This window comes from Brienomyrus brachyistius, chromosome 3 (genome assembly GCF_023856365.1).
Source record: "Brienomyrus brachyistius isolate T26 chromosome 3, BBRACH_0.4, whole genome shotgun sequence".
NCBI classification, from domain to species: Eukaryota; Metazoa; Chordata; class Actinopteri; order Osteoglossiformes; family Mormyridae; genus Brienomyrus; species Brienomyrus brachyistius.
In genome coordinates, this window is record NC_064535.1 from 4,859,742 (window position 1) to 4,887,702 (window position 27,961).

At 47.4% G+C, this 27,961-nt stretch overlaps 3 protein-coding genes across 6 annotated transcripts; 1 reads left to right on the plus strand and 2 right to left on the minus strand.

Moving 5' to 3' along the window:
- Positions 1–4,938: 4,938 nt before the first annotated feature.
- LOC125739461 (uncharacterized) lies at positions 4,939–7,815 on the minus strand. The gene is made up of 3 exons (XM_049009602.1): positions 7,775–7,815; positions 7,025–7,188; positions 4,939–6,808 (listed from the first exon to the last, which is right to left on the minus strand). The coding sequence occupies exons 2-3, from the start codon at positions 7,181–7,183 to the stop codon at positions 5,972–5,974; spliced, it is 996 nt and encodes a 331-aa protein (XP_048865559.1). The 5' UTR covers positions 7,184–7,188; positions 7,775–7,815; the 3' UTR covers positions 4,939–5,971.
- Positions 7,816–16,741: 8,926 nt separating this feature from the next.
- On the plus strand, positions 16,742–21,682 carry thumpd2 (THUMP domain containing 2). The gene is made up of 10 exons (XM_049009188.1): positions 16,742–16,962; positions 17,155–17,287; positions 17,890–18,218; positions 18,397–18,474; positions 19,069–19,121; positions 19,338–19,425; positions 19,606–19,677; positions 20,317–20,431; positions 20,781–20,901; positions 21,350–21,682. Exons 1-10 carry the CDS (start codon positions 16,834–16,836, stop codon positions 21,603–21,605), a joined length of 1,374 nt encoding a protein of 457 aa, XP_048865145.1. The 5' UTR covers positions 16,742–16,833; the 3' UTR covers positions 21,606–21,682.
- Positions 21,683–22,321: 639 nt separating this feature from the next.
- On the minus strand, positions 22,322–27,907 carry LOC125739279 (transmembrane protein 178A-like). Of its 4 annotated transcripts, XM_049009190.1 has the most exons (5): positions 27,098–27,907; positions 25,949–26,074; positions 23,618–23,755; positions 23,136–23,410; positions 22,322–22,637 (listed from the first exon to the last, which is right to left on the minus strand). In XM_049009190.1, the coding sequence occupies exons 1-4, from the start codon at positions 27,507–27,509 to the stop codon at positions 23,169–23,171; spliced, it is 918 nt and encodes a 305-aa protein (XP_048865147.1). In that variant the 5' UTR covers positions 27,510–27,907; the 3' UTR covers positions 22,322–22,637; positions 23,136–23,168. The 4 variants fall into 4 exon arrangements, with proteins under 4 accessions (XP_048865147.1, XP_048865148.1, XP_048865146.1 ...); XM_049009191.1 differs by having other exon boundaries at positions 22,322–23,410; positions 25,949–26,062; XM_049009189.1 differs by having other exon boundaries at positions 22,322–23,410.
- Positions 27,908–27,961: the final 54 nt, after the last annotated feature.

Below are 27,961 nucleotides of genomic sequence, written 5' to 3' on the forward strand. Positions count from 1 at the left end.
GTCTGTCTGATTACCCAGAGGAGCCCGTCTCTGTATGTCGTAACTGTGTTCAGTCCCTCACTCTTCCACCCCCCTAACCAGGAGTGCGCAGTCCTCACTCCCCACAGTCACCACCCCTCAGCACCGACTCATCACAGCCCCTCGTCTGCCACAACTAGCCAGGCGAGAAGACAGCTGGAGAAACTCCACAATGGCCAGGTCACGGGCCCTGATGGCATCAGCCCCAGGGTCCTCCAGATCTGCCCCCGTCAGCTGTGTGGGATTCTGCAGCATCTTTTTAACCTGATCCTGGGTCAGGGGATTGTGGCAGCACAGTGGAAAACATCCTGCTTGGTGCCTGTTCCAAAATGGCAGCTCCCTCTCCACTCAACTACTTCAGCCCCATTGCCCTCACATCACATATGCTGAAGGTTCTGGAGAGGTTAGTGGTGACCTGCGTCAGAGCCCAGGTGAGCTCTTATCTGGACCTTCTGCAGTTTGCCTACCAGGGCCGATGCTGTTGTCGAGCTCCCACAGAAAGTCACTTGGACAGAGCGAGGAGCTCTGTAAGGACCTTGTTCCTTGATTTCTCAAGTGCATTCATCACCATCCAATCAGTCCTATTGAGAGCATACCTGCAGGGAATGCAGGTGGACACCACCACCACCTGTTGGATGACGGACAATCTGACAGATAGCCCTCAGTCTGCATGGCTCGGGAGCACCACAGAGCACAATCCTACCTCTGTTCCTTGCACACCTCTGACGTCCAGTGCAGTTCAGAATCTTGCCAGAACTCGTCCGGCAACACCCCAAGGCTTGCGTGTCTCAGTGATGGTCAGGAGGCACGGTGTAGTGAACTGGAAAATTTGTGGAGTCATGTGCAGGAAATCAGTCCCGAACGTCACCGAGACCAAAGTGATCACATCGAAAAACAGTGAGAGACTTAATAAGCTAATCAGAAAAGCCGACTCAGTTCCTGGCTCTACCTTGGGCACCTTTGAGTAAGTGGTGGAGAGCAGAATAATCAGTAAGCTGTTCTCCATTAAAGACAACGACAAACATCCCCTGCACAATATGCTGCTTGAATGGAGGAGCACCTTCAGTAGTAGACTCATCCAACCCTGCTGTAATGTGGACCACTTCAGGAAATCATATGTACCAGCCGCCATTCTACTGTACAACAATTCACCTCATTGTCTTGAAAATTACTAATGCATCCTGCACATTACATGCAAAGCAACTAATGCATCCTGCACATTACATGCAAAGCAACTAATGCATCCTGCACATTACATGCAAAGCAACTAATGCATCCTGCACATTACTTGAACACTGCTTGCACAATACTAAGAACTACTTGCACATTATTAGGATCATTTTGTTCATCTTTATCTTGATTATTAATTTACTTTATCTAATTATTACTTTTAAAAAACGTGCCTTGTGTGATGTATGTTGCATGTTTGTGAAGTATGTTACATGGTGTTATTAATGCTGCTGTAATAAGAGAATTTCCCTCTAAGGGATTAATAATGTACTCTCTCTCTCTCTCTCTCTCTCTCTCTCTCTCTCTCTCTCTGATGAATTCTGGATGCAGTGACTGTTCCATAGCAGATTAAACATGGAGGGGAGGGGGGTCTTGTCACGCACAGATGAACGTGCACAGAATTCAAATCACTCGTTCCCTCGCACCTTCTGAATCATGGCAACACATCTGGCATGGAGAAAATGTCAAGCACCCAACATTGAAAAAGCAGAACTGCCAGTTTCGACATCGCCAAGCACTTCACCCGGCCCATTATCAAGTACAATTGCTCTGGTGCCTGATATCTTTAGTGTGTCCACAGATAGCCAGGTAGTGTATCTTTGACAGGGCTGTCCCTCATGATGCCTGTACCTCTTTTTGATTCTTCTTACCTGCTGCACTTAGCTCCACTTGGCATTGAGCATAATCACCAAATCAAAGGCCGCGCCCTCAGCCTCCAATGTCTGTCTGAGAAAGACTGTGAATCACCTTGATGAATGCTGCCATTAGCTGAAGTATTTCTGAGTGCCCTGCTGGCGCACTGTGGATTCGGGGTCCAAAGTAATTGTCCACTATAAGCCAGATGTCTGAACACAGGTCAGTGGTCAAAATGCAGGGTCAGATCTGAATTATAGAGTTTTGTTTTCTGATTAATGGATGTGTTGATTGGGGTAGCATTAATGGATGTGTTGATTGGGGTAGCATTAATGGATGTGTTGATTGCAGTTCTTAACCCAGAACTGTAATTTGAAGTTGGCAGCTGCCATAATCTCCTTTGCTTCTAATTAGCTGAAATGTCAAAATATGTAGCAAATCTCACCCCAGCTCTTTGCCTTTTTGTGGAGCCCATCTCATTTGTATTTCTTGTTTTTAATAGTTTCCCTGTCATCTAATGTCAATTACCAAGAACAAAGCCACACTGATACAAATAAGACCATTAAAAAACAGGCATCACTGGGTCTTAATTAATTAAACAGACCTGAGTCTGATTTAAGACCTACCCTGCTGGTCGTGAACCATCCAGTAAAGCCGCCAGGATAATGAGGCGATGACACTGAACGAATGTCAAGAACATATCAATCCACTCACTCAGAACCCAGGGCACTCGCTTCAAATCCATCGGAGGTGTGACACACAGGTGGGTCCACTGCCTGATCGAAGTCACTGCATGTAAACCAGACTATTCAACAGGGATGACATAATGTGATGGAAGCTGAAATATTATTTAAAATTTTCCTCCCGACCCTTTAGCTCAGGGGTCTCCAACTCTGGTCCTGGAGGGCTACTATCCAGTAGGGTTTCTATCCTACCCGGCTTCTGATGAGCCACACCTGCTCTCAGGTAAATACCACCTAGCTCCTCAGAAGCCAGGTAGAATGGAAAGACGACTGGATAGTAGCTATTCAGGAGAACCCAACTCTAGCTTCTGACCAAAGTGGACTCCTGGAATCATGTAGGATCAAAGATGGGGTGGAACAAATTATTCATGTGGACTCCACATGCTGCCGCACGGACATACCACATTTTTGTCAGGTAATCTGCTTTGATATTTTTCCTGAAATTTCCTACAGAGGAGCCTCTGAAGGTGCCGCTTTTGCAGCGCGAGAGTTGCTCCGATCTAGTGGGCAAACAGAGTCGCGTGACACGGAGATGGGAAAAGGAGGAGGGGCTGTACTGAGGTTGTTGGTGTTGGGGCAGAAGATGAACATAACATGAAGGAAAGGTCTGGACATTCGGCTCCGTGAAATCAGACGGCAGCCATTCGAACAGACATACCAAATGGCCACTTTTCCTGTATATTCTGACAACCAATCAGGTAGTAATTTGGGGTTTATTTCTGTTAAGAGTTTGTTGGAACAAAAATGTAACCAGTTTAAACACCGTAGCCATTCAAGTTGCTTTTTTGACCCAAAAGCTGAGAGTGAAAAGTCTCTAAACTAAAAGTTGAAGAAAAGGGCTAGATAGGTAAAGCTAAAATATGTGAGATAAGAAATGAAGATGTGCATCACAGATTCGTCCAGCTGCCGCCTCCTTCATCTGCTGCCGGTGCCAGGTGCTTCATGGGATACTGAGCTGCAGTAATGGGGGCACATGGGAAATAACCCTGCCAACAGGATTCCCATGCCGGAATTCTAAGGAAAACACCGCATTCCTCCCCTTCGTATGAGAGGCAGGCAGCGCGAGCTTTCAGAATAGACCACAAAGCCCGCCTCATGCCGGCAGTAGCCAATCGGTGCAGACTAGCACTCAAGTGGACCACAGGGGATTTGGGGTCACGGCCATCAATGAAAAGCCCGTGATAAGGTGGTTGTGGGGAGGCTTTGGCCGCCTGGGACACCTTTATGTCACGGACTAGCCTACCCATTAGTACGAGGAGGACTGGGTTTGGATCCCTAGGATTATAACTTCAAGTAGCCAGGGTCACTGGAAAGGGGCACCACCCATTGTCCTTGGCATCTCGTTAAAATGGAAGCAGCACTAATGAAATGGGGGAGGGTGATTAACTGCACCGCCCTGACCGCCGGACCTCTCAAGCAAGACCGTAATCGGTCACGGACTTCATTATTTGCATCGCATAGAGATTCTTCTTAATCGATGGTACTGCAGCCGCATTAATGGTGCCAGTGGGGGGGTGAAGGGGGTTCGTAGGGCCAATCTAGCAGGGGAGGGGTGAGCATCGCAGAAGCTGGGGCTGCTTCACCCCAGTGGACTCTGATAAATGCTAACAGAAACAGTCTTTGACTTCCCTGGTAAACGTGGGAGTGGCCTGGCCGTTCACCCCCACGTCCCAGTAAGCCTGCACTTACACACACAGCCGTGTCTTCTGTGCGAAACTTGAGACGTAGGCCAGCTGGATAAAGCTGAGCTCTTTCTGGGGTAAACACCATGCTGGACAAAGCAATTGTAATTGTGGCACCTGGCCATTACCCAGAATTCCCAGCTGTGTGGGAGACGACATGTTGGTCCGCCCTGATAATCTTGGAGTGCAGAACACAAACAGCTACAGGAATGCACAGCTCAGGAAGTGTTCGGACGCTGTTCCCACTGCTGCTTCGTACCTCATTTGAGCCCTCTGTGGACCTGAGTGAAGGAGGTAGGAATAAGAAGCTTCTAGAAGACCTTGCTGCAAGTGGGTCTGCAGTGGCAATGTTAATTCACAGTGTTTTCTTCTGGATCATCATGATGTGACAGTTGAGGGTACAGAAAGCGACATATGTATATGTTACCCTCAAAAGACTGCGAACGGTGATATCGAGGTTACTGACACGATGAGCAAAATTTGACCTAGACAATGAATGTTCAATGGACTGGGACACAGCTCATTAAAACAAAGATGTGGTTCATCCAGGAGAAAGAGAATCATCTTCATCATGACCAGACCTCGCTGACATCAAGTATGTGAGATCACACAAAACTCCAACAGCAGTCACGTCAGTGTAGTTTGATTTTTATTTGCAAGCATTCAGAGGCTCAGTGGACTAACCCTGTGTGCCTGTAATCAGAAGGTCACTAGTTCAAACCCAGCCTCAACACGGGTCCTTAACCCCCAACTCCCTGGGTGCCCTTTGCCCAACTTACGGATCAATCATTATTATGAATATCTTCATTATAAAGACATGCTTGGTACATAATTGTACAGTCCGTAAACCGTTTAACACGTGGTCAAGCCTGGCAAATGGCCATTGTGCAACCCATACTCCTGTAATGCCAATTATGTAGAAGATTTCATGTGGTGTATTTGGGGAGGTGAATAAATATTAGTGGATTCACACGTAGATCGAGGCACCTAGTCTCCTCGATAATGTGACAAGCGGCAACCAGGAGTGTTTAATGAACATGAAAAAACAGAGATGGCCAATCTGACTGTCTGCAATGGAAACATTACTGTGATTGGAACAAAATGGCGGTAACAACCTTGGCACACTGCAGAGCGGCTGATTGGCTGTCTCTCCATGTGCAAATGAGGGAGGTGGGGCTTATCGAGGATCACTACAGAGAGACTGGCGCCGTGTTACACCACGGACAGGCGGATGGGCTTCTGTCCTGGAAGGAGACTAGGAGCTCAGAGATACACTCCCCCAGTTCCAAAGTTAAATACTGTTCCTCTTTTTCAGTCAGACACTTCTGCATTTCTATCAAGTATATTAAGAGGAAATTTTTACACCTGGCTTGCCATTAAAGAATCTGGTATTTTTCCATTTCTACTTATGCAACCACCTAAATTCATTAATTTTTAGTTTAACTTAAATCATGAGCTGAATCTACAGACAAGTCAGACGCCTTGTAAATATTTAGCGTAAAGCGTTCGGCTTCACCGGGCATAGTCTCCTGTCGTCATGTGAGCCCACCTACTCAGAGAGCTTATGAGCTCATCCCAACGACAGATCACTGAGTCTGATTAATTTCATTACTTCATTGGCACCGTTTTATTGGTCGTGAACCTAAAGGTCACTCGAGCGCTAGTCTATCCCGATTGGCCGCTGGTAGCAGGAGGTGGGACGTCGGTCCCTGTGGGATCCAGAAGGCTGTTGATAGTTTCGGAGAAGTAGCGCTCCATGCCAGCGATTGGGGGGTGGTGGGAGAATATGTGGTCCAGGTAGGCCTCGGCACAGGAGTCGGTGCTGACGCACGCCCCGACCGGGAGCCCGCCGTCCGGCAGTGGCACGTCGGCGGACACGCCCAGTTCCTTGTCAGAGATGCAGTATCCCGTCACGGTCCCGGCGTCACCAAGGGTGTCATCTGTTGGCCCCCCCCTGCACTTTGAGACATACACGGTGGCGGCTTTGTGCCGGCGGTACGCGGACAGCAGCTCTCGCAGGTCACTGCGGTACCCGGCCAGTGCGGCGCGCGCCGGCCCGCTGCCGCGCCCATCCATCCGTGCCAGCTGCACCAGCATCTGTGCGTGGAGCACGGCGCCGTTGACCCAGTGCTTGAGCGCCCAGGAGCTGGCGGGGCCCTCGCCGAGTATAGCGCCTTTGATCTGCGTCAGCTGGTAGCTCAGCTGCGCCTCCAGCCGCCGCGTGTCCTCCCGCAGCTCCGCCTCCTCAGATTCGTGCATCCGGCACCTTTTCAGGTACTCCTCAATCAGGCCCCGCAGTTCAGACACCTTCCCATTCACCAGCATACCCGGCGGGGGCCTGCGGGAGGAGGCGTAGGCTGTCTCCATCACCATGGAGATCACCAGGGTCAGCAGACCCATCAGCTGGGGCTCCTCGGTGAAAACGACCAGCTTGGCCATCAGCTCCTTTAGGTAACCTGGACCCTTGGCATCCACGTGCTTCCTGAGCTGCTTGAAGGAATCCTGCAGTGGTATATTACCTCACATTATTCAACAAAGCCTATTGACGACATTTCGCCACACAACCACCAAAACTACTTCTGCAACAATATTTCACCATATATTGCATCACCAAAGTTTATCATAACTCAACTGTTAAACATAAAGTCATGCAGGAGTATTACAAACCCACCAAAAAGTCCTCCAATACTACTGATCTTTTACCGCTACCCTAAATACCTGCAGTGCCACCGGTGGTCGGAGGTCAGCGTTGTCCAGCAGAGCCTGGTCAATGCCCACGTCCGGCAGGCCCCCTGCTTTTTGCATGGCAGCGTAAAGGTGAGCCCCAATGGCAGCTTTGTACCTCTCCCTGTCCTCTGTCGATACCCCTAACCCCATCCTCACTGTGGAAATGCACAGAGGGAGAGCGTGTGCGACAGCGTAAGCGGAACCTTTACAGAAATTAAGAAGTGTATTCACTGAGGCAGTCATGGGGCTGTCAGCTGAAGGGTGTGAACAGCCTGTTGTTACTCCTGCGAATCTTCGCACGCATTACATGATTCCCAAGCTGCGTTCGCCCCTCTATCCTTTATAAACAGCATAGAAGAAGCATAAAGTTCAGTCATAAAGCACCTCCAAATAGATCTAAAACCAGAGTTAAGGGCTGGATTCAGGGCTCTGAAATCAGTGCAGTGACAAGACGGCCGTCGATGGTAAATTCATAAAGCCTGCTGACCATAATTATATATAAACACACCCACGTTTAAACTCCGGTCTCTATTTTCTTAATAAGTTACCCATCTAGTAACACAGACAAGGAGAATCATTCATAAAGAACTGGGCTGACTAATCCATCATAGTGTCAATGCTGCTGAAAAAAAAAGATTAAGATTATATTTCTTCTTAGTAGCTTTATAAGCTGCAGTCTGGCCCCGCAGATGAACAGCTGACATGCACTGAAAACACCAGAACTTCAAGAACAGGTCTTACCGTTACAAAAAAGTAGCAGCCGGTTTGGTACAATAGAAATAAAGCCCTAACATTCCGTCCCTAACGGAGGCACAGGAAAAACTAGCTCGCCATCTAGTGGTGATGCAAAGTGTGACGGCGCAAGCTCTGCAGCGCTTATCTTCTCTGGGATAACATATAGAAGAAAAAAAACAAGATTCTCTGTTAACCATTTATCATCTGCGATGGCAACCATTTCATGATAAAAAAAAAAGATTTTAAAAGGTTTTAACAGAATGACCAATGACAAATGACGAAGGAGTAGCAGGAAGAAACATTTGCATGACAAAATGCTCTCGGTTAAGCTGTTTACCAGTTACGCTGTAAATGATCACTTGGCCAGTGGGGAATTCAAGGTCAGGCTGACACTGCATGCAGGCCAGGCCTGCTAAACACTTCAAGACCTTTGGATAAACACATTTCACCATGCATCATGCACAACCCTGCACAACACTGATATGTTTACACGACTTTTCTCCGCTCAGGAAGAAAACACGCTACTCCTTTCGGGTACTTCTTGAAAAATATCCTTGTTGAGAGGCATCTCTGATTTCATGCTGGTGTCTCCCAGGAAACAGTTCCCGATCCAGGCAGGTGGAGTGAACAGCGGGATAATATGGCTCTCCTCCGTGACAGCCTAACCTTGAAATGACCTTGAAGGAACAGCCGAAGGCTGCCCATCCGCAAGCAGCCAACTGCATGAAGAGGCGACCTTTTGTTGACATGTACAAATGCACGTGCAGCCTGGAGAGAGGACTGCCCGCTTTCCGAACTTGCATTAAACGCAGCGACACATGCGACGCAATTCAGAATGCACACATCTGTGCATATTGCATTCTACCGTGGAGCCTGACTGTCAAGATAAGCAAATACCTCATGATCTCAGGGAGGATTTGTGGTTAGCTCAGTAGCCACAAGGACCACATTTCGGCAAGTGCACCTTCCTGCAGGCCCGTCTGGCAGGGTGCTGTGCCTCAGCTGCGGTATTAGCAGCTGCAGAATGCAGCTAACAAATAACCTGAGAACTTCATTACACCAAAGTGAGATTAATCAGTTTCATTTTCCTGTTTTTTTTTCAAGATCAAACTACACGTGTCATAGATTACCGGAAATCTTTCACTATTCCTCCAATTTGATGTTTCAGTGTATCCAGTTCAAGTTAAACTTCTTGCCCAAGGGTATAACAGCCGCCCAGCACTAGACCCTGGAAACACTTCGGTCACAAATTCAGTTCCTCATGCCTTGTTGCCCCAGCAGCAGAAACTCTGTGTAATAAGTGCCCCGTGGTGCTGTAATACTGAAAAATAAAATGGATTGTCCAGAATATCCCTGTTGAATCAGGAGTTTCCGCTATCGATTTTTAAAAGGCTGCAGCGTGAGGGAATTTTAAATGAGCTTCATGAATCCATTTCTGTGCCGCTTGTTTTTATTGATCAGGCACCGTGTGTGAGTCCTAGTATGCCTGTTAGGTAAACATTGCATTCTTCTGCTGTTAAGAGCACTTTTTTCCCTGCTAAGTCACGGCTTACAAGTTGCCCTCAGCCCTTATGAAAGCATGCTTCACGTTTAGCTTGGTTATCGGGTAGCTCTGCCCAGCCTCACTGTGGTTTTAAGTCAGCTTTTAAGTCGGCCACCTCTCACAGAAAAAAACTGTGTTTGGCTCAATGACAAAGCCGGGCCCCTGCATCGATCGAGGGGGCGACTTTCGGAGGGAGCCTTTTGGAGGCTTGCGCTGAGATGAGCGAAGATTTAAAGCTCGGCAGGAACGCCACTTGCATTAAATCATCCCCGTAGCCTTTCCCGCCATGCTGTGGACCACAGCCCCTCCACAGACCTACATCCAAACCCAGGCATCTGTGAAACATCCTCCCCTATGCATCACACTTTGAAAACTCAGCTTAAGTCCATCCCCTATAGATCAAATGTGCGGCTTGCAGAGAAACAAGCCCCGTGATCCCATTCCAACACTGAAGCATTTCTGTCAAGCACAGAAAGTGCATGTTTGTCATTGTCCTATCAGGCACCTGGCCCCATATACCTCCACCCTAATTCAGACTTAGGACCTGCTCTTCCGCCTGACATTAGTTTGGATTTATAGCAGACGGAAGGTGATGCAGTATCCATTCTACACTTACTGGCACTACAGCCGTACCAGAGAGCAGATGTAGCAGGTTACAAATGAAGTGCTTGACTTCCTCCGTCCTTTATGGAATACTCTCCGTCGGGCTGCATGCACGGTACTGGACTTCGCTGACACCCTCAGGAAGAAGCACGCTTGGACGCATTAATCCTTTAGCAGTGAGGAAAACCCGCATTTAAGGCTGCCGGTTCTGCAGCCTCACACTCGTTATCTCCGAGAGCTGTATGGATCCCCATGTACGGCTGTGTTTTGACGCGCATGGAAGTGTGCAATTCTTCCGGACACACGTATTCCCCACCGGCTTCACACCCAAATCTGTGGCCCACCCTCCCTGAATAGCTGCCATTCCTTTGGGCAGCACTGTCCTGTCTGGTGACATCCAGAGCTCAAGTTAGGGCGGCACAGTGCCCCTCACCAAGCCCCTCTGCCTTTCCCACCAGCTCACTCGTGCCACACAACAAGCAGGAGCCCATGTCCTCAAATTTCCGCTTTATCTCATTAAATCTGCCCCCCTCCCCGCCCTTCCCACACAAGGAACACACACGCTGACACTCAAAACAAATTACCTTAACCCTACCAGCACTAGGGCCCAGTGAATAATTTCTGAGCACCTTCCGGTCCCCCTTCGGCACGCATATCATAAGCCCGTCACGAGTGGATCCCGGTCGTCCTGCTGCCTCCCCAAATGGCTCAGCACAGACCCGTCTGTCTGTCTCCTCCCTGCCGTTCAAGTCTGCTCCAGTTTGCGGCACTTTCTGCAACCCGTTCAGATGTCATTCACAGCTTGCCAGCATCCTCAGGTTCCGGATGGCAGACGCTTACCTTCCATGATAACTGCACCCCCCCCCCCCCCCACTCCCCAACACCACAAATCCTATAATAGCCCATTACAGTTTCTGCAGCATTCTGAAATGAGTGTGGACTTCAATAAAGTGGCACCTATTTTATTTATGTGTCTCCACCACCGCTGTGTTGGGGGGGGGGGGGGAGGTGGGGGTGGCGGCTGCCGTCCTCCTGGTGTCACTCCAGCCGACGGACTGGTCTGCAGCATCTCCAATCAGGCCGGAGATTGAGGCTGCTTGGGTGCCTGGGGACAGTTTTCTTCATCTTCTTCTACTTCTCACTTCCAGAGATCACGACTTCCATCTGCCAAGTCTACAGCATCACCCAGACTGTTCCCCTATCCTCCTTCTCATTCCTCCTCTCTAACATTTGTAGAGAGAGGGTGGACATTAGCAGCCCTTCACAAACACAGTAATCACAGTCGTGTTTATATAATCCAAACCGTCGTCTCTCTCTCACATGCATTTGACTGCATATTTCACTGGACTCGTTCCAACGAGCTACTTTGCTGAAGGGTAAAAGGGCATGGCCTCTACGCTCTTAAGCAATATGCTTTTTAGTGCTTTAATTAACTTAATTAATTTGGATTTTAAGTGGTGACAACAGCTATGCAATGGAGCTGTAGATCTGCATAGTAAAGACATTTCATCCGGTAGGAAAAACACCGACGGGGAAAAATTGAAAAGCCTGTTCACCGTTGGACTTTGAACATTGTATAAACATCTAAATGACGTAAATTACAGGGTGCATCAAATACTCAAGAGGGTAGATGGTCGTCGTGCCTGAACAGACTGTACTCAGAGCCGACTTCCTGTCTTCTGTCTCTGCATTTTCATGAGTAAATATAAAGATACATATTTCCCTGTCCCACTGGCCCAACGGTAATGAGTATTTTCATAAAAATGTATATTCAGATCCAACTACTATATTTCAGGGCAACTACTATATTTTCAGCCCCCTGTCTGTGATCCTAGGGGAAGATCCAGGCTGACTGTGACCCTTTACGGGACAAAGGAGATGAACAAATGGATGTTTAAAGGTCTCTGACAGCTGTACGTGTGACGATAAAACTCTCAGTCTATGAATCCTTTAAGTTCATCACCCAGGAAGCCGTTGAACCATCGGAGCTGAAATTATCAGAGCCCCATCCAAGGTCCGCCAGGGGCTGGTCACCTCTTATAACACGCTACATTTAGTTTTGAGATCTAGCTGCACCAAAACAGAACAGCTACGGCGTGAAGTTTTAGTGCTGGTGTTTATTTGTTCAAGTCTCGTTAAAGAAGATCCAGTGGGCTTTAATGTGGCTCTTTATCAAATTGTCTTTTAATTGCATGAAAATCGCTCCTTAATTACCCTGCCGGTAGTGGATGGTAAGTGACTAATTGTTAGGTAAGCAAAATGAATGAGTACAAAATGCTTTAATCTCAGTTAGCTCGGGTACCACTGAACTCCAACATTTCCAGGGAGTTTTGTGGAAATAATCTGTCTACATCCATCTGACGAGACACAAAAATGTTTCACAATTCTGGCTTCCATTTTGGACGTATTTAATGTATTAATTCAATTCTATACTTACTCCTTCAATAAATCAAATCTATATATTCCTCAGTGTTGACAACTGATTAACCAGAACATAAAGGACCTTAATTGACTATATATATTAAATTTCTCGTCGTTAATACGGCGATTGTTGTATTTAAAAATTGGCCAATCACGGCTATCATTTTGACCGTGTCCCACCCCCAAGTCACAGGTTCCGCCTACAACATAAGCAGTGTGTTCAGGTGCTCGACATTGCAATAATCTGCAGCTGAAGCTGGTCAAGGGAGAATAAAATCTCTTTATTCTGAAGTTAATATCCGAGGCATTTACTGGAACAGTAGCTGTTGTATGGGGAAGGCGAGCTAGTCAGAGACCCCAGGCCGCACACACACACACACACACACACACACACACACACACACACACACACACACACACACACGCTCCCTGACACGCACGTCAAGCGGGAAACGGAGCAGCGCCGTACAGCCGCGCCGTTTGACTCATTAGCGGGCCAGCAGTCAGACATAATGGGACAGCTGTCAGCCCCAATCTGCCGCTGCCGCTCTCCTCCTGAAAGCGGTCGAGTCGGCGCACCGCGGCGGTCGTGAGCGGCGAATAAATATTTCAGCGCATCGTCGGGGAGGTGACGGTCAGACGCGGCCGCTTTGTCCCGCATTCGCTGCCAGCGTGACAGGCGGGATGAATTCGGACAGCTGTGGTCAAATCGCAGTCTGACCCTGTACCATTTACCTGTCCACGGAGGGATTCGACCTCAAGGCTTAGGGAATGGGGAATGTGTTACTATGTGCTCTCTTGATACTAAGAAGCCAGCTGAACATGGAGATCTAATGAAGGGACCTCTCTGGGTGCACGAGTTACTGCATTGCAAGCAGTGTGCGTCTACATGGCCAGGAAAAGTGTGAGATGAGCCCGAGAAGCATCCAAACCAGCAGCCACACACTAGCACAGCTGCCCCACCCACCCTGCAAGACAGATGGGATCAGCTGGTAGAGGTGGGAGGAGGACAAGTCAGCACCCTTTGTTCCAACACATCCTACAGATGTTCCACATGTACCCAGCCGTCAATGTGATGCAACAGAAGACAGGCTTCATCAGACCAGGTGGCCTTATTCCGTTGATCCAAGGTGCAGCTCCACTGCTTGTGTGTCCATTGTTGGTGCTTTCAACAGTGGACACACACCGTTGGAAAAACAGTATCAATTTGTACCCTTGAGGGAACAATTGCTTGTGAGTGGGTTTGTACCCTCAAGAGTCTGTTAATTGTACCCTTCGCTGTAGGTAAATGTATCTTTTAAGGTGCAGAAAGTGACTCTGAGGAATATGTACCATTGAGATACATTATTGTTGCTTGTACCTTTGCTATACCCTTGATTGTGACAGGTCAGTGTGGCTACTTTGTCTGGCTTTCGGCTGCGCAGCCTCATGCGTAACAGGGCTCAACGCAATTAGTGCCGTGACACATTATTCCCACGAGCATCATTAAAATTATCTGTGATTTTAGCCACAGTAGCCCTTCTGTCGGTTTATACCACATGGAAAAGTCTTCATTCGCATCCTGCATCTTGTTTCTGCCCAACACCCTGTTGGCGGTTTGTGGATTTTCCCTCCTCGGACTCCTCTCAGCAGGCACTCGCCACGGCTGACCGTGAGAACCATGTAACGGGTCCATTACACTTGGTGCTTGTACTAGCTGTTATCACAGATGTAAATGGGTGCTTGGTGTTTGGGTTCTGTGTCAGCCCAGGAGCAGTCTGGGAAGGAGACAGGCTGAGCACCGTGGAACAGAGCTACCCTGCTTTCCCGCATGCCGACATCACTGTCAGTCCTCCCACTCGTGTCTCTCCACAGGAGCCACGCTCTCCACGGAGGTCTGGTCCGCACGTGGGCGTCGAGCCAGGAGGCGATGCGGCACAAGCACCGAACATGAAGGCGAGCGCGTCGGCACTGAGCCATTAGCACTCGCATTTGTGTTGCAGATTTTATTGTGTTGTTCTTTGAGGATTAGTGGCCGAAAAGGGCAAAGTGCTGCTCACTGTTTTTTGTACGAAAAAATACAATTTCAAATCAGGTTTCTTTCTTTTTTTTTTCGTAATCGCATAGTTTCCTTTCCTTCCTTTCCTGGTAGCAGCGATGCTAAAAGTGCGGTAGGTCACGACCTGCTGTCATCATGACGATGAAATGGGAGCCTACTTTGGGACCTTTGTTTTTGGTTGCCTGTCCGCAAAACGCCGCATGTGGAAATGAAACATTAATAACTGAGGGACTGAGCAGAGAAGGGGCTGTGAGCTGAAGTGCTCACTCGTCTGACATTAGCATTCATAGCTGTAGCATAAATAGCTACAATACTGATGTATTAATTCCTGTTTACGAAAACAGACAGGCATTAACTGTAACTGCGAAAGGTTTTCATCCTGCCCAAGGCGTCCCCTGCCTTGACCCCTGTACTTCCTGTGGCTCCAGGCTGACCAATGATACGGATGTACAGCTGCATTTGAGCTGATACTGGCGAATGGTATTAGGTTTGTCTTCTCAGCCAGGTTTTTGAGAGGTTGGGAACGGGGGAGGTGTAATTATGCTCATGCAGGATTCATAGAGCAAGTGAAGGGTTATATTATCAGCCGAAGAAAGGAGTCAAGAAACGCAGAGAGGCCTGTCAGCGTCGCGCCCACCTTGGGAGCTGAACAGGCGACCCTGGAGAGTAACTATCTCGAGAACGTGCCACAGCTGACATCCCTTATGACATCTGCGTGCCTCGATTTGAAGCGCCCGCATTAAAGGAAACGCAGAGCACGGAGCACCTCCCCAGACGAAGCTCCGTCTATGCAGCTCTGCGTAGCCAATCACCTGAGAGTCACTTCCTCGGGCCGGGGGATAGTGTGGTTACGGTAGTGCGTCAGCTCCCTCTACTGGACACAAGTGAAAAATGCGCTATCTAATGATAGTTGCGACAACGGTCCCAAACGGTAACTTGCCTGTGGATTCTTTCAAAAGAAGAAGCTTAATACTATAAAATAACGGAAGACCTATACTAGATTATTTGGCAAGTAGATTGAAATGAGCTACAAATCTGAGAGTACAGTATATTAGAAATATATCAAAATACTATTAATATACAAAAACACAGAAGTACAGTTTTTTTCGTTGGTTTTTGACCAATGATGTCCTATATAGCCGAACCTCCAGTGAACTGAGTTTAATATTTTTCTGGGAATGTATGCACTACTCTAATACACCGAAAATAGCTATGCTTTCCTGCATGGTGTTGCTAAGTGCACGTCTCATTTTGCCTTCAATCCAAATCGCAAGGGAGACGTTAAATCTGCGCCCGCGCTATCGGCATTGTTGAGCAAATATTGCATCATATCATTACGAAAAGCTCGTCTGCAGAACAATATTAAAATTCAATTTAATCACTTTGTTTTCCGTGTCAATAAAATATAAAAGCATCCTCAAGAGATCGTTCCTTAATTATCATTAATTACCTTAATATTTCATTGCAGGTATTCCAAAAGGGTGTGTGTGCAGCATCATGCTATAGAACCGAGTATAGTTACGAACAAGGTCCGGTATACCAGATAATGGACTAGTCTCTGCCATGACTTCATAGTCTTCTGCCAACTATTTTTAAAAACCTGATAGGCCGGCAGACTGGGAACTATTTGTCATCGATGAGGCAGATACTAATCCTGGTTTATACCGGAGCCAGTAAAAACACACACACACACGCGTTATCTTTGCGTGTGTTTATTGCCTGTATTGTTTTACCTGCGTCATGGTACCTAATCTAAGTCCCTATATTGTTTTCTTTCATTAAAAAACACTAATATAAGAATCCCCAATTGCATGAAGAGAAAATCCAACAAAAACGTACAGATCAGTAATGACTGATGTGTCAAAATTATACTCAATATAGCATTTGCAATTTATTTTAATATTTATGACAGGTGTCCTCTAAACTCTCCCCGCCACGGATCGCATCCCCTGATGTAATCGCTCCTTTTGAAGTCAGTGTGCGCGGCAGAAGAGACCGCTCGCTGTAACCTAATTTTAAAATCTCAAATTACTTATTTATTAGGGTTTTTTTACAATGAAACCTTAAGTTTAGATTAGCAATCAACCTTCTGTAAAACCATTGCACGTGACAGTTAATACTTTTTCATTCAAAAGAGACAGCAATGCTTTTCTTTTCGAGAACTCCCGTTTGTGCAGATAATCGCCTTCAGTCACAAGAAGCGATTCATTTACTTGAATAATATTGTTGATACTTTGTTGAAGTCATTCTGCTTATGTTCGTACTCTGCACCATCTACCCATAAACACCGCGGAATGACGGCGAAAGCGCGCCCTCTGCTGGCAGCTACATATGAAAGGGGATACCCCTTCCGTTTCCGTATGCACACAGCGCGCGTAACCTGCTCCTGCACTGCTTAGTGTTGAAGCTTGGTGTTGTGTCCACTATCCTGCTCCGGCACTGTTCAGTGTTGAAGCCTTGATGGCAGATCATCCCCCAATGAGAGAGGCCGGTGGCCTGTCTGTGTCGCTGAGATACTACTGTACAGCGGGGAAAGGTATGGAACAGTTTCTCGCAGAAGAGGTGCAGCTTAAATTATCAGCCAGCGATGTGAGTATGATCTACCTACGTGCACCCAGCTGTTCTGGCGGAGGGTGAATTATATTAAGAAACTGCAGCGGTGGATATCATCATATATTAAGAATGCAGCTATAATATTTAGTATAGTACTGTTAGTACATAAAAAGGAATCGATTCGCAGCTGTTCTCCATATACGAGCCCTTATGCTCCCATGGCTCCAGGTTCACTATGTATCGGGGAAAGTCTTCTTCACGACAAGCACCGACATCCAGAAAGTCGTTGGCCTGAAGTCGGCGGAGCGGCTGTTCCTCCTGCTGAAGAAGGAGGCGCCCCTGTCTGACACGTGGAGCGCAGGTGGTCACCTGACTCTCCGCATAAATACAACAACAAAGCAGCTGGTAGCACATGCCCTGGGGTCATTCTGAAAACGACTGTGGCCAAAATAAAAGTAGCAACATTAGATTAGACTAAGTCGCCTAACTGCAGTGTTGACACTTATAGCAAAGCCAGACTGATACCAGAAGATAACCTTTCCTTAGTTGGACTGTTAACTTTCCCACTCGTTTGCTGGTTATTCTGGATGTTTGTAAGCTGTTGATGTAATTACCGTCTGGTTTCAATTAAATGCAACCTCCCCTGTGACTAGGTTTATCTTAAATGTTTTTATTGCTGTTGAAAATAGACTGCTTTTCCTGACATTGCATCACTGTGTGACATAATTAGCTGCAGGATTACTCCCCAGTGGTTTAGTCTGTGGTGTTATATAAAGGAGAGTGGCAGTTTTTAGGGGCAAACTGCTGTATAGGGAGGAAATGGGACCGCAATGCTGTTAGTAAAAGACGTGTCTGCTTTTGCCGAACGATGGAAGAACTTTTTGAACTTTTATTAAGAGGATATAGTCCCCGAGTCTCATCAGTGAAAACATGCATGTTCTGCTTTTGGTCCTCATCTGCCAGGCCAGGCCGCTCGAGTGATCCGGGAGAGGATCATCGGAGAGCACCAGGCATGGAACAGCAGCCTCCAGTGGTGGCAGAACCTCAGACAGGCTCTGGGAGAGGAGGAGGCCGATCAAAACATCGTAAGGCGGGGTCAAAAGAGGAAGTGGTTGGAGGGGGAGGAGCCTCTGCCTGTGGCCCCTCCCCCAGAGGTCTTAGAAGGGGAGCGCCACCTGGTGGAGGCCCCAGCTTCAGAGGAAAGCGAGGTCACCAGCGCTCAGAAGCCAGCGGTGACCTTCAGAGTGTGCTGTCGCTGCAGCGGCACCGTCGCCAGGAAACTCAGCTCGCAGGTCCGTGTCTAATGAAGCGACGCTCCGCCACGTATCTTCTGCTAATTTGCCGTTTTAGTCTGAACCTTGGGGTGTTTGTTTGCTTTGTGAGTCACCCGCCTCTGACAGCCCCTCGCCTGTCTCTCTTTGATGCTGCCGATCTCGCTGTCCGTCGCCTCTCCGTTGACGTCATCTGCAGGACCTGGGCCGGTTAATTGGCACGGCCATTAGCAGGCAGCTCCGCTGGAAAGTAGAGCTGAGGGAACCTAAAGTGGAGGTAGGCATGTTCAGTCTGTCTGGGGGGGGCGTCCACCACGCTGCCCACAAGGGCGCATTGGCTTCCGTAACCAGTATACAGGACTTGTCTCACTTCATCCAGTGCAATTTGGGTTTACAAAGCATCACTCAACAGAGGCAGCTGACTGCTATTTCACTGAGCATATTACGTCCAAGAAGGATAGAGAAGGGGTTTGTAAGAGCAGTCCATTAGATTTATGAAAGGCATTTGACATCATAATGTCCTTCTGTTCGAACTTTCACGTCTTAATTTTTCTGAAAATATTAAAATGGATTGAGTCATATTTAACAAGGAGAAAGCAATGCAGATGGGCTGGTTTAAACATAGTGAATTTTTCCGTTGTATTTTATGGCGTTTATGTACTGGATGCTTCAATTCTAACTTTTGTTGCAATCCAGCTGGTATAAATTTCCAGTCTTAGTGTTTCCTGCCCAGGGAATAACTCTGGGGCTCTTACTAATTGTCCATCGTCCTTGTTGATAAGACAAAATGAAATAAAATGAAATGAAATAGATATCGCTGCTGTTTGGATACATCAGCCCTGCGGTGTTGACGGAGCCTCTTTACACACAGGTTAATATCCACTTAACTGACGATCACTGCGTAATTGGGATGCCGCTCCTAAGGTCAGTCGGATCTCTGATATGCCGTCTCACCTCTTAATGAGTGACAGCTGAAGAGAGACTGTGGGGGGGCAGGGATTACCCCGTGCTGTCAGTCAGAGTAGCCGAATGGAGAACTTGGTGATTGACAACGTGTGGTAGTCCCAGCCCACTGAGGGCCTCCAAGCCCCGTTTGTCCAATCGCTGCCATCGCTTACAAACCCCTGCCTGTTTCTCCAGACTCCCTCTAGCCCAGCGGAGTTACATAAGAACGACGGGGCTGAGGTCCACAGTGGCTTGGGCGATGGCATCCCTCGCCGACATTAAGGTAGAAGCTCGCTGATGTTCTGGTACCATTGAATGGGGTAGGTCCCCTCACGGAGAGAGGTGTGACCTCCCTTCGGTTATTGCTGGTTTAGGCCTAGAGTGGTAAGTCTAGAATATGGTGCCTTTGAGGTCAATGATCTCAGGTGATTTGTTTTGTTTGTTTGTGTTTTTGATGAGGCAGCCTGGTTCCCTCGTTCTGGACCCGATGTGCGGCGTGGGCACGGTGCTGTTGGAGGCCGGGAAAGAGTTCCAGGTGAGACCGGTACTTATTACTTTAATCGTCTCCATGGGTCTCATGATCATGTTGGAAAAGAGCAAGAAAGAGACAAAACCAAATGGTAATCACCCCCCCACAGCTCAGACCTCAGGACTGGGAAGCCCTCCGCACTGCACACAGAAAGGGCTGCCTTTTTAGCACAGAGGACATGATGTTTCTTCCCCCCCTTGAAGTCGTGTTCCGGCAGAACGAGCATCACAGATACCTTTCATCTTTTGTGTTTTTTGTTGTTTCTGTCCTGCATTGAAGTTCTCCAGAGCTCATTACCCGCTAACTACTGCTTTGTTGGTCTGGTCACTGCTTCCTGCAGTGTATCCATGACGATCGCCTTACACAAGCGTCCCCCGTCAGAGGATGGTAGGGTTGACGTCACCTTATGTGTCACGTGATTTTACCTTTCTGAAGTCATCTCTCAAGTCATGTGACATAGATGTATAGTATGTTGGACATTGTTTTATTGAAATATGGCCCCTACAAACACTACAGTCCCCCGACTCTACATTTGGGTGAGATTAAACATTTCAGGGTCATTATCCAAAGGTCAGCTGCCTGTGTATTGCGTTTGAGGAATTCCCTCCTTCTTGGATGTTAATGTGGACCCCTCTTTCCATTCAGGGTTCCTTCTTCCTCGGGATGGATATCGATCCATCACAGCTGGAGAAAGCCAGTGAAAATATACGATTCGCAGAGCTTTCGAACTCCATCGAATTGCTGCAGTCTTCCGTCACTGGTATGCTTGTGAAAATTATGCCAAAAACGCAATGACAATTAGCATCTGGAAAAATTAGCATCTCATGCAGTGTCTGGCCCAGTAGTTCTTGCCTCTGTTTGTGGTCACATCTGTGAGTCCTTGAGCAAGACCCCCCCCCCCAGGCTTCTCTCTCAACTGTATTCTTTTGCAAATGGAAAATAAAGCAATACTTCATTTAGTATTGTTATGAGGAATATTTACATAATGGACTTTCAGGCAGACAGTCGTGTGGTGCTTTGTTGACATTTGAATCCCTGTGTCTTTGTGACGTTCTTGAAGCTCATCACCTCCTGATGATGCGTGATCTCTGCTGCTCTTCACTTCCCAGCCATCCCCTTGCCCTCCTGCAGCGTGGAGGCCGTCGTCTGCGACGTCCCGTTCGGGAGGAAATTCGGCAGCAGGGTCGAGGCCGCGGCGTCGCTGCCGGCTGCAGTGAAGGAGATGGAGAGGTAATAGGCGCCACGATTAGCGCCTGAGGCTAGGGTCACGTGACAGGGGTGGCGGCCTCGTCACGCTCGCCGGCATTCCCCGGTGACATCATTCACCATGAACCGCGACATCTCCAGTTGGCACTCTTCTGGATAAACAGCTCCAGAGACCGACAGCCTGCCAAGCAAATATGTGCCAGGGAGCAGGCATCTTTACACGCGTCATTAAGAATGATTATCTAATCCAGCAAGCCTGAGATCTTCATCGTGAGAGCAAGGTTTGGCCCTCATGCGCTCTCGAGTGATGGCGAGGAAGCCAGAGAAGCAGCCTAGAGACAAGGTGGGGTGGGGGGGGGGGGAGAGAGACCGGAGGAAGATATGCATCTGAAATATTTCTGTTGAGCGTTGACTCAGTAGGTTTCAGGCTGTGCGGAGACTGAAGTCTGTGTGTGTGTGGGATGGTTTGCAGAGTTCTCTGTTCAGGAGGCACCTTGGTCCTGCTGCTCAGCCCTCAGCTCTCCATCCTTCTGGATGGCATCCTGAGCCCCTCCCCCACTGCCGACGGCCTTGGACACCAGCCTGGAGGAGACCCTGTTGAGTCTGGCCGCCCAGCACGCCCCCTCCCATCGCTGCGGCTCTCCAAAACGTACCGTGTGGGCCTGGGCACCACTGACGGACTCATACACAAGTACAGGAAGATGCCGCAATGTGAAACAAGGACCTAACCCCCCCCCCCTCCTCTAGCCCGACATGTTTAGTAAAAGCGAAGGAGACTACCCTATAAACTTATTTTTTTACAATACTTCTTTAATTTTCCACTGTGTTTGTATGGTTTTCTTGTTGGGTGGGGGTCAGTGTTGTTGGGTGTGTACTGAGATGCTGAAAGACCACTTAGTGTCCGGTCCCTGAGCTGGGAATTAAGCTAAGCTAAGGGTGGGATTTTGCACCCTGCTCACTGTGAACCTGCAGCCACTGCTCATTAGCAGGTGCTGCTCAAAAACTCCATTCCGCTCAACCCATTAGAAAACATAGGTTGGGGTGGGATGGCACTGTTAGCCCCACTAACTAAACTGTCAACACCTAACAGCTGGCCAGGTTCAGCACAGGACTCTAGGCCCTTCAGTATCATCTGGCATTCAACACAAAACACCTATTGACCTTGTTACCATACCGGCGTAAGAGCCGGAACACAGCTTTGATGGAATTTAACAATGACTCCTACCTGAAAGTACTGTCTACTGCATTCTAGAGCTTTCTGTGAACCTTTGTCAGAGGATGTTACCAGAGGTATGAAGTGTTAGGGATTTTTAAAGTTGATACAAAGCAGATGACTTCGCCTGATCCATAGAGAAGCAGCTGAGGGCAGCAGAGGTAGGATGATGGAGATGTGGTAGAGCTGACAGGCCTGCGGTCCTTCACAGGTAGGAGATGTAAGAATGGATGCTGTGCCATGTGTCATTTTATTGATATACACAGTTTTTGGAACAGAACACAAGCACGTCAAAATTCACAATACTGCTGGAGGAAACACTGACACCCTCCAGGCTAAGGCCAGGGGGAGGTCTAGAAAGTTCCTCTTCCATGCGCCACCAAGTTTACCGGTACGAAAGGGTGGGCTTCAAGAGGAGGAGATTCCCAAGTATTGGGTGGAAAGAGGTGGGAGTTAACTAAGTGGTTCATCTTGGTGTCTTTAGAGGGATGCGTTTGTGACGTGTGTTGGAAACAGATCGTTGGCGTTGCGCTTTGTTCTTCTGTACCTGATCAGTGGATGAGTTAAGGGATTGAGAGGTGTACAGGGTCGGCCTACCAGAAAACTGAGCAGCAATGTATACCAAAGATAACAGATGCAAGGTAGTCCTTACATAAATGTAACCATGATGTCACTAGAGAAGGGCAAGGACTCCACAGTGGGTTTGGGCACATGAACGAAACTCAAAGACCATAGTCATTCTTCATCATACACTCAAGTATTCACTGAGCTTCTGTTTCCTCTTAGCTGTCCTTCGAGAGATACTGAGGGAATAAGAGCCAAAGGCTTTAAGAGATCTTCCTCATTAATCTCTCTGCAAATCGCATGTGTACATACGCACACAAGACTCATAGGGATAAATGTACGGTATACGCTGGCATGTTGTGTTACATTCAGACTGGGAGTTAAAATTACAAAACCTGACAATAAACGATTGACACCTTGCCACCCACCCCCCCACCCTCCTCTGGTCAAAGCATCACATGTTCATGTTCAGAGAAGATACCAGCCAGTCAGGAAGGGCTACAAGGCGATTGGCTCAGACGGACGAATCAGGGGTGGACTTAGACTCCGATCCCTTGGTGCGACTGACGAAAGTGTAGGTAGTACACAGGCACCCAGAAGCCACCGTCAATCCCAGGCTGACCCAAGCGCAGAAGATGGACCAGCTGTAGCCATGGTCTACATCAGCTGGCAGCCCATAAATAAAGGGTGGAACCCGGGACAGGTCGTAGGAGATGCTGGCTGCATAGGTGCACAGGGAGATGGTGCAGAAGATACCTGCAGGGACACAAGGTCAGATTGTGAACAGTAAGCTTTGGTCCCAGGGCTGGGCCTCCTGATTCCATGAAGCATGACACTCTCAAATCCCTAGTTCTTACAGTATTGATGGGACGTCTGACGCTTCAAAATCTCCAGTGGCTACTGCCACGGCACTCTTGTCCTTCACAGCCAAGTTTAAGCCAATGAGAAACATCAGCATCGTACCTGCCATGAGGAAAAGGAGACCAGACACATGCTGAGTCAGGTTCTCCTCCCAGAAGAAGCTGACAGAAGCAACGATGCATCCACACAGCAAGACAGCAGCCGCCATGCCCAGGAATCCTGCCGTGATGCGCCGCAGGTCTGAAGGGAAGCCATAGCATGTCAAGGTAAGCACACTTCTGGTGGTTCTGGGTTCCCTGGTATCCCACAATCCAGTGCTTCACACTTACAGCAAACCACTTCCCTTTAATGAGTTCAATTCAACTTGAAGCGTGAAAATGAAATTTTAATCACAGGCTTTCTGCTGTAAACACACCTGTGGGCCAGTGATCACCTATATGTTGGGTATCATCAAGGACGGAGCAGTTTGTGAACCCCAAAAAGACCTTTTATTGTCCTACTCTTGTGAGAATCCTTAACTTCTGGTAGGACCACTACTGAGGTGGCCACCTTTCTGTAAATAATTTAGATTAAAAGTATCACAGCCATAAATGGCAGTTAATAATAAATGTGAATGCAGGAAAAGTGATTCTTAATGACCTATTGACTTTCGGAGGAACTGTGACTTTAAGCAAACATGCGGACTGCCCAGGGTCCATCTTAATTCCGCTGTGAAATAAAATTCAACAATGAAGCTGGGATGTGGTTTTCAAGCATATGATGATAGGCCAGTTTCTCACCTATTCACCATTCCCCTCCTCCTTCTTACTAGGCACTGTAAAGCTATGGTAGCAGCTCATGTCAAGTGTCTTTTTTCTGATGTTCTGCATGGATAAGAGGCTGGAAGATCTTCTAGCCCAGCAAGAGCGCCTGCAGACAGCCTGGGGCCATTGTCCCACCCAGAGTTTATGATAAGTATCAGAGTCAATATGCTAACTGTTAGCATAGCAACCCCCATCCGGTTCCCACTAACTAAACTGTCACCCATTGCCTGCATTTCCTAATATCTCATTGGGGAACTTCTCTTGTCACGTAGGCCATCTTGCTTTCCATGAGACACACAGACACGTATCCAGGTGAGAGCGAGCTGGGGGGGAAGGGTGACAGCGCAGGGGCAGCCCACTTATTGATCTAATGCAGACGTCCTCCTCCGGGTCCCAGGGTCAATCTGCATGTGCTAATCAAGTTCTTAATTAACCAGCATTGAATTTGATTATGTTTTTATTAAAAGTGCAATCAAACTACTAACCATTACTAGCCACTGGTCTGTTAAGTAGGGGACTGTAGGTACAGTTGAAGTGAAAAGCATACCATGTTATCTTAAATCTAGGTAATTTGTGAAATTTAAGTAAAAATAAAAGAGAAATCAATTACCCATCCTTTTCAAACCTTTTATCCAGTACTGGAACTATGGGACAAATCAGTGATCCAGTTTCTTAATTCGTCCAGGGTTCAAAACTATGCTATTTCCTGCGTTATAGAATGATTATAAGTAGTATGTTATTCTATTAGGAGCCAAAAAAGAATATATTTTTCTTCAATTTTCTAACTAACACAGCCATAGTTCCAAAAACGGAAATCGATCTTGTTTAATTAGGCATTCAGCCGGAAGGAAAATCAACATTCAGCGGTTCCTCTGTGTCTACTGTCACAATATTTTTAAACTCTAACTCAAAGGCACATTTCCAGGGGTTAACGCTGCCCTTTTTAGAAAGGAGACCGTGCTCCCGACCCCTGTGTCTCGCAGTTGGGCAATAAAAGTACAGCAATAAAAGGTTCATTTTATGTTTAAAACAGTGAAACGAAACAATCCCGCCTTCTTGGCGTGGAAGCCGTTACACACAGGCAACGTAAGAAGAACACTCAAGAACAATGGATCGGTAATTATGCCGTATTTAAAAATCTTTTTTATATATAGTGTGATAAAAAGGACGGGTGTGAACCCTTTGCACACCTAATGACCAATCCACCTCATGCTCCTCCTCACTACCTACACTTTCTGCCATTTGGTGGTTTTATTTATCATTAATTGCCCCATAAACCTAGTCGTCATGTTTAATTTGGTTTGCGCTTCTGTCTGGTTCTTTTTTCCTGTTTTATTGTGTATTGTATAGCTCGATTCAACGTTGCGCTTTCTAATGCTCCCTTATTGTCACGAACTAGCACAGTGTTTGTATAGTTTGCATCCTCTCCCTGAGTCGTACGGGTTTCTTCTCAGACACACGCAATTTAGCTAACAGGGTCTAAATTGCTGTATGAATTATATGTAGTGCATTTGTTTGTGTGCTCTGGCACGGGCTGGCGTCGCGATTGGAAGATGCGTAGAATATTCTACGTGAATCAAAGTCGTTTTCGGCAAAGAAATGTGATTTTTTTTTCCTGCTGTGTACTTACGTAGAAGATGCCATTCGTCCTGTTGAATAGTTCGCGTCAGGTTGAATGGGACGTTCCTGAGTCTGATGGGTTGTGAAAAATGGTACTTGACGGCTGTGCATCGTTGAGCAATACCTGCACGGAAATCTGTTCTGTTTCATAACATTTAGGTGCATCAAAGAATACAAGAAAGCATGCCGATTGATGCAACTTTGAAAGTGTTTATGACAGGGTGCTGAACTTCTGTCATTAATATCGGGGCTGTTCATGGGTTCGCATAAACTTGCCACGTGCAATGTGAGGTTCCCCACCAGATGGCACTAATGACAAATTTCGGTGAATCGCAAAAATCCCAGCGCACGTTAATCTTTACATTTGTGCACCTGTTCTGTACAATTAAAACCAAATGTGAAAGTAATGGTCTATGATTGTCATGCGTGTGTCGGGCAGTAATTTTATTAATTGTTAATGTTGTTACGGCGGAGAGTGAGAGGAGATGGGCACGCAGACGCACAGTGACACAGTGCCAGTGGCAGTATAAAAGCGTTTCTCTCAGCAGATATTTCGTCATTTTCTATCCTCAAGATTTTGCACATCTCTCTGCAATAAGTCCTGTTCTGCTCTACACTTTATCCTCAAGTACGCTTAAAAAATCGAACTCTTCTTATAACCAATGATACCGTTTTCATTTTTAAAATGAAATGCCATATTCTTATTATTATTCCATATTTAACTAAAAAAGATTAAACTTTTTAGACTTGTAACATTTGCCGGTTCAAACGATGTTCGTGTTTTGTAGGCTATTATAAAAGCGCTGTAAAAGAAACATGTCATAGCATAAAGAAACGCAATCATATACTGCTTATGTATACGACTGTCAAGAAAACCATGCAGGTACACAAGACAACTACGTAGTGTGAGATTTTTTTCCGTTTTAACTAACTTCCTGAGGTATATTTAAGTTAGCGAGTAAACATACTTTTCTTTTGATATTACAGTGGCATTTTGGCGATATAATAATTATCCCATGTGCGAAAACAAACACGTTACATAACATTTTCTAGAATTTACTTTACCGCATCAATGTCATAGTGACCACACAAATATTCATGGTTACCATGCTTCGCTGGGATTTCAAGCTTTCTCACAGCTGAAAAAAATCCGACTTACCTTTTGATATGAGGCTGTCAATGTCCTGATCGATGCCCAAGTAGTAACATTTCCTCCAGAGTCCAGAATAGGTGGAAAACAGCGGACGCCCACACTCCGTCTCCAGGATTCCCATCCCCAGGATGGAGCGCCAGTTCTCCAGCAGTTCCTCTTCCCTGCTGCCGACGTGTATCGGCTTCATCAGTGCCAGGTTGCGCCGCGGGTTGCCGTTGTCCATGAGTGGCAGGTGATAAATCGGCATCAGCCTGCTTTTCTGGTCGTTAGGATCCGCTCCATGCTGGTCGCAGTTCGCCCTGTGCTTCCTGGTGTCTGTCTCGTACCAGTGGTCGGTGAAGATAGCGGTAACCAGCAGTATTAATGACAAAAAACTCATGCACAAGCTGATCGCCGTTACCAGAGTCCGTATCTCCATATTTCAGTCATTAGGGCAGCATTTGCGCGCAGACAGGTCAGGTAGGACACCAGAGCGCCTTCTTCAGCACCTACTAACTATGCATTACTGAAGACAGGAATCGCAATGCTCCTTGAAAAGCACTTGGGTGATGTGATCGCCCGTGTCATTTGCCCAGGACTGACCTACCCGGATCGGAGCATGGATGGACGGTCGGACGTGCATGCTCTCCGGTAGATGCTCACGTCGTGTCGGAGTTGACCCTGACCTAATCGGTGTCAGATGGGTTTCTCATTTACTCCGGCTTCTCTGCACTCCTGCGGCCGTATCGCCCTGTGTCTCCTCCGTTCCTTGGAGATAAATATTGCCACTCCACGCACAGATCGTGTGATGGGGACGTCTATAGTGTCATGTCTCTACCGACATCTCTGGGTGTGTCGCGTTGACTCGGGGGGGGGGGGGGGGCGGACGGG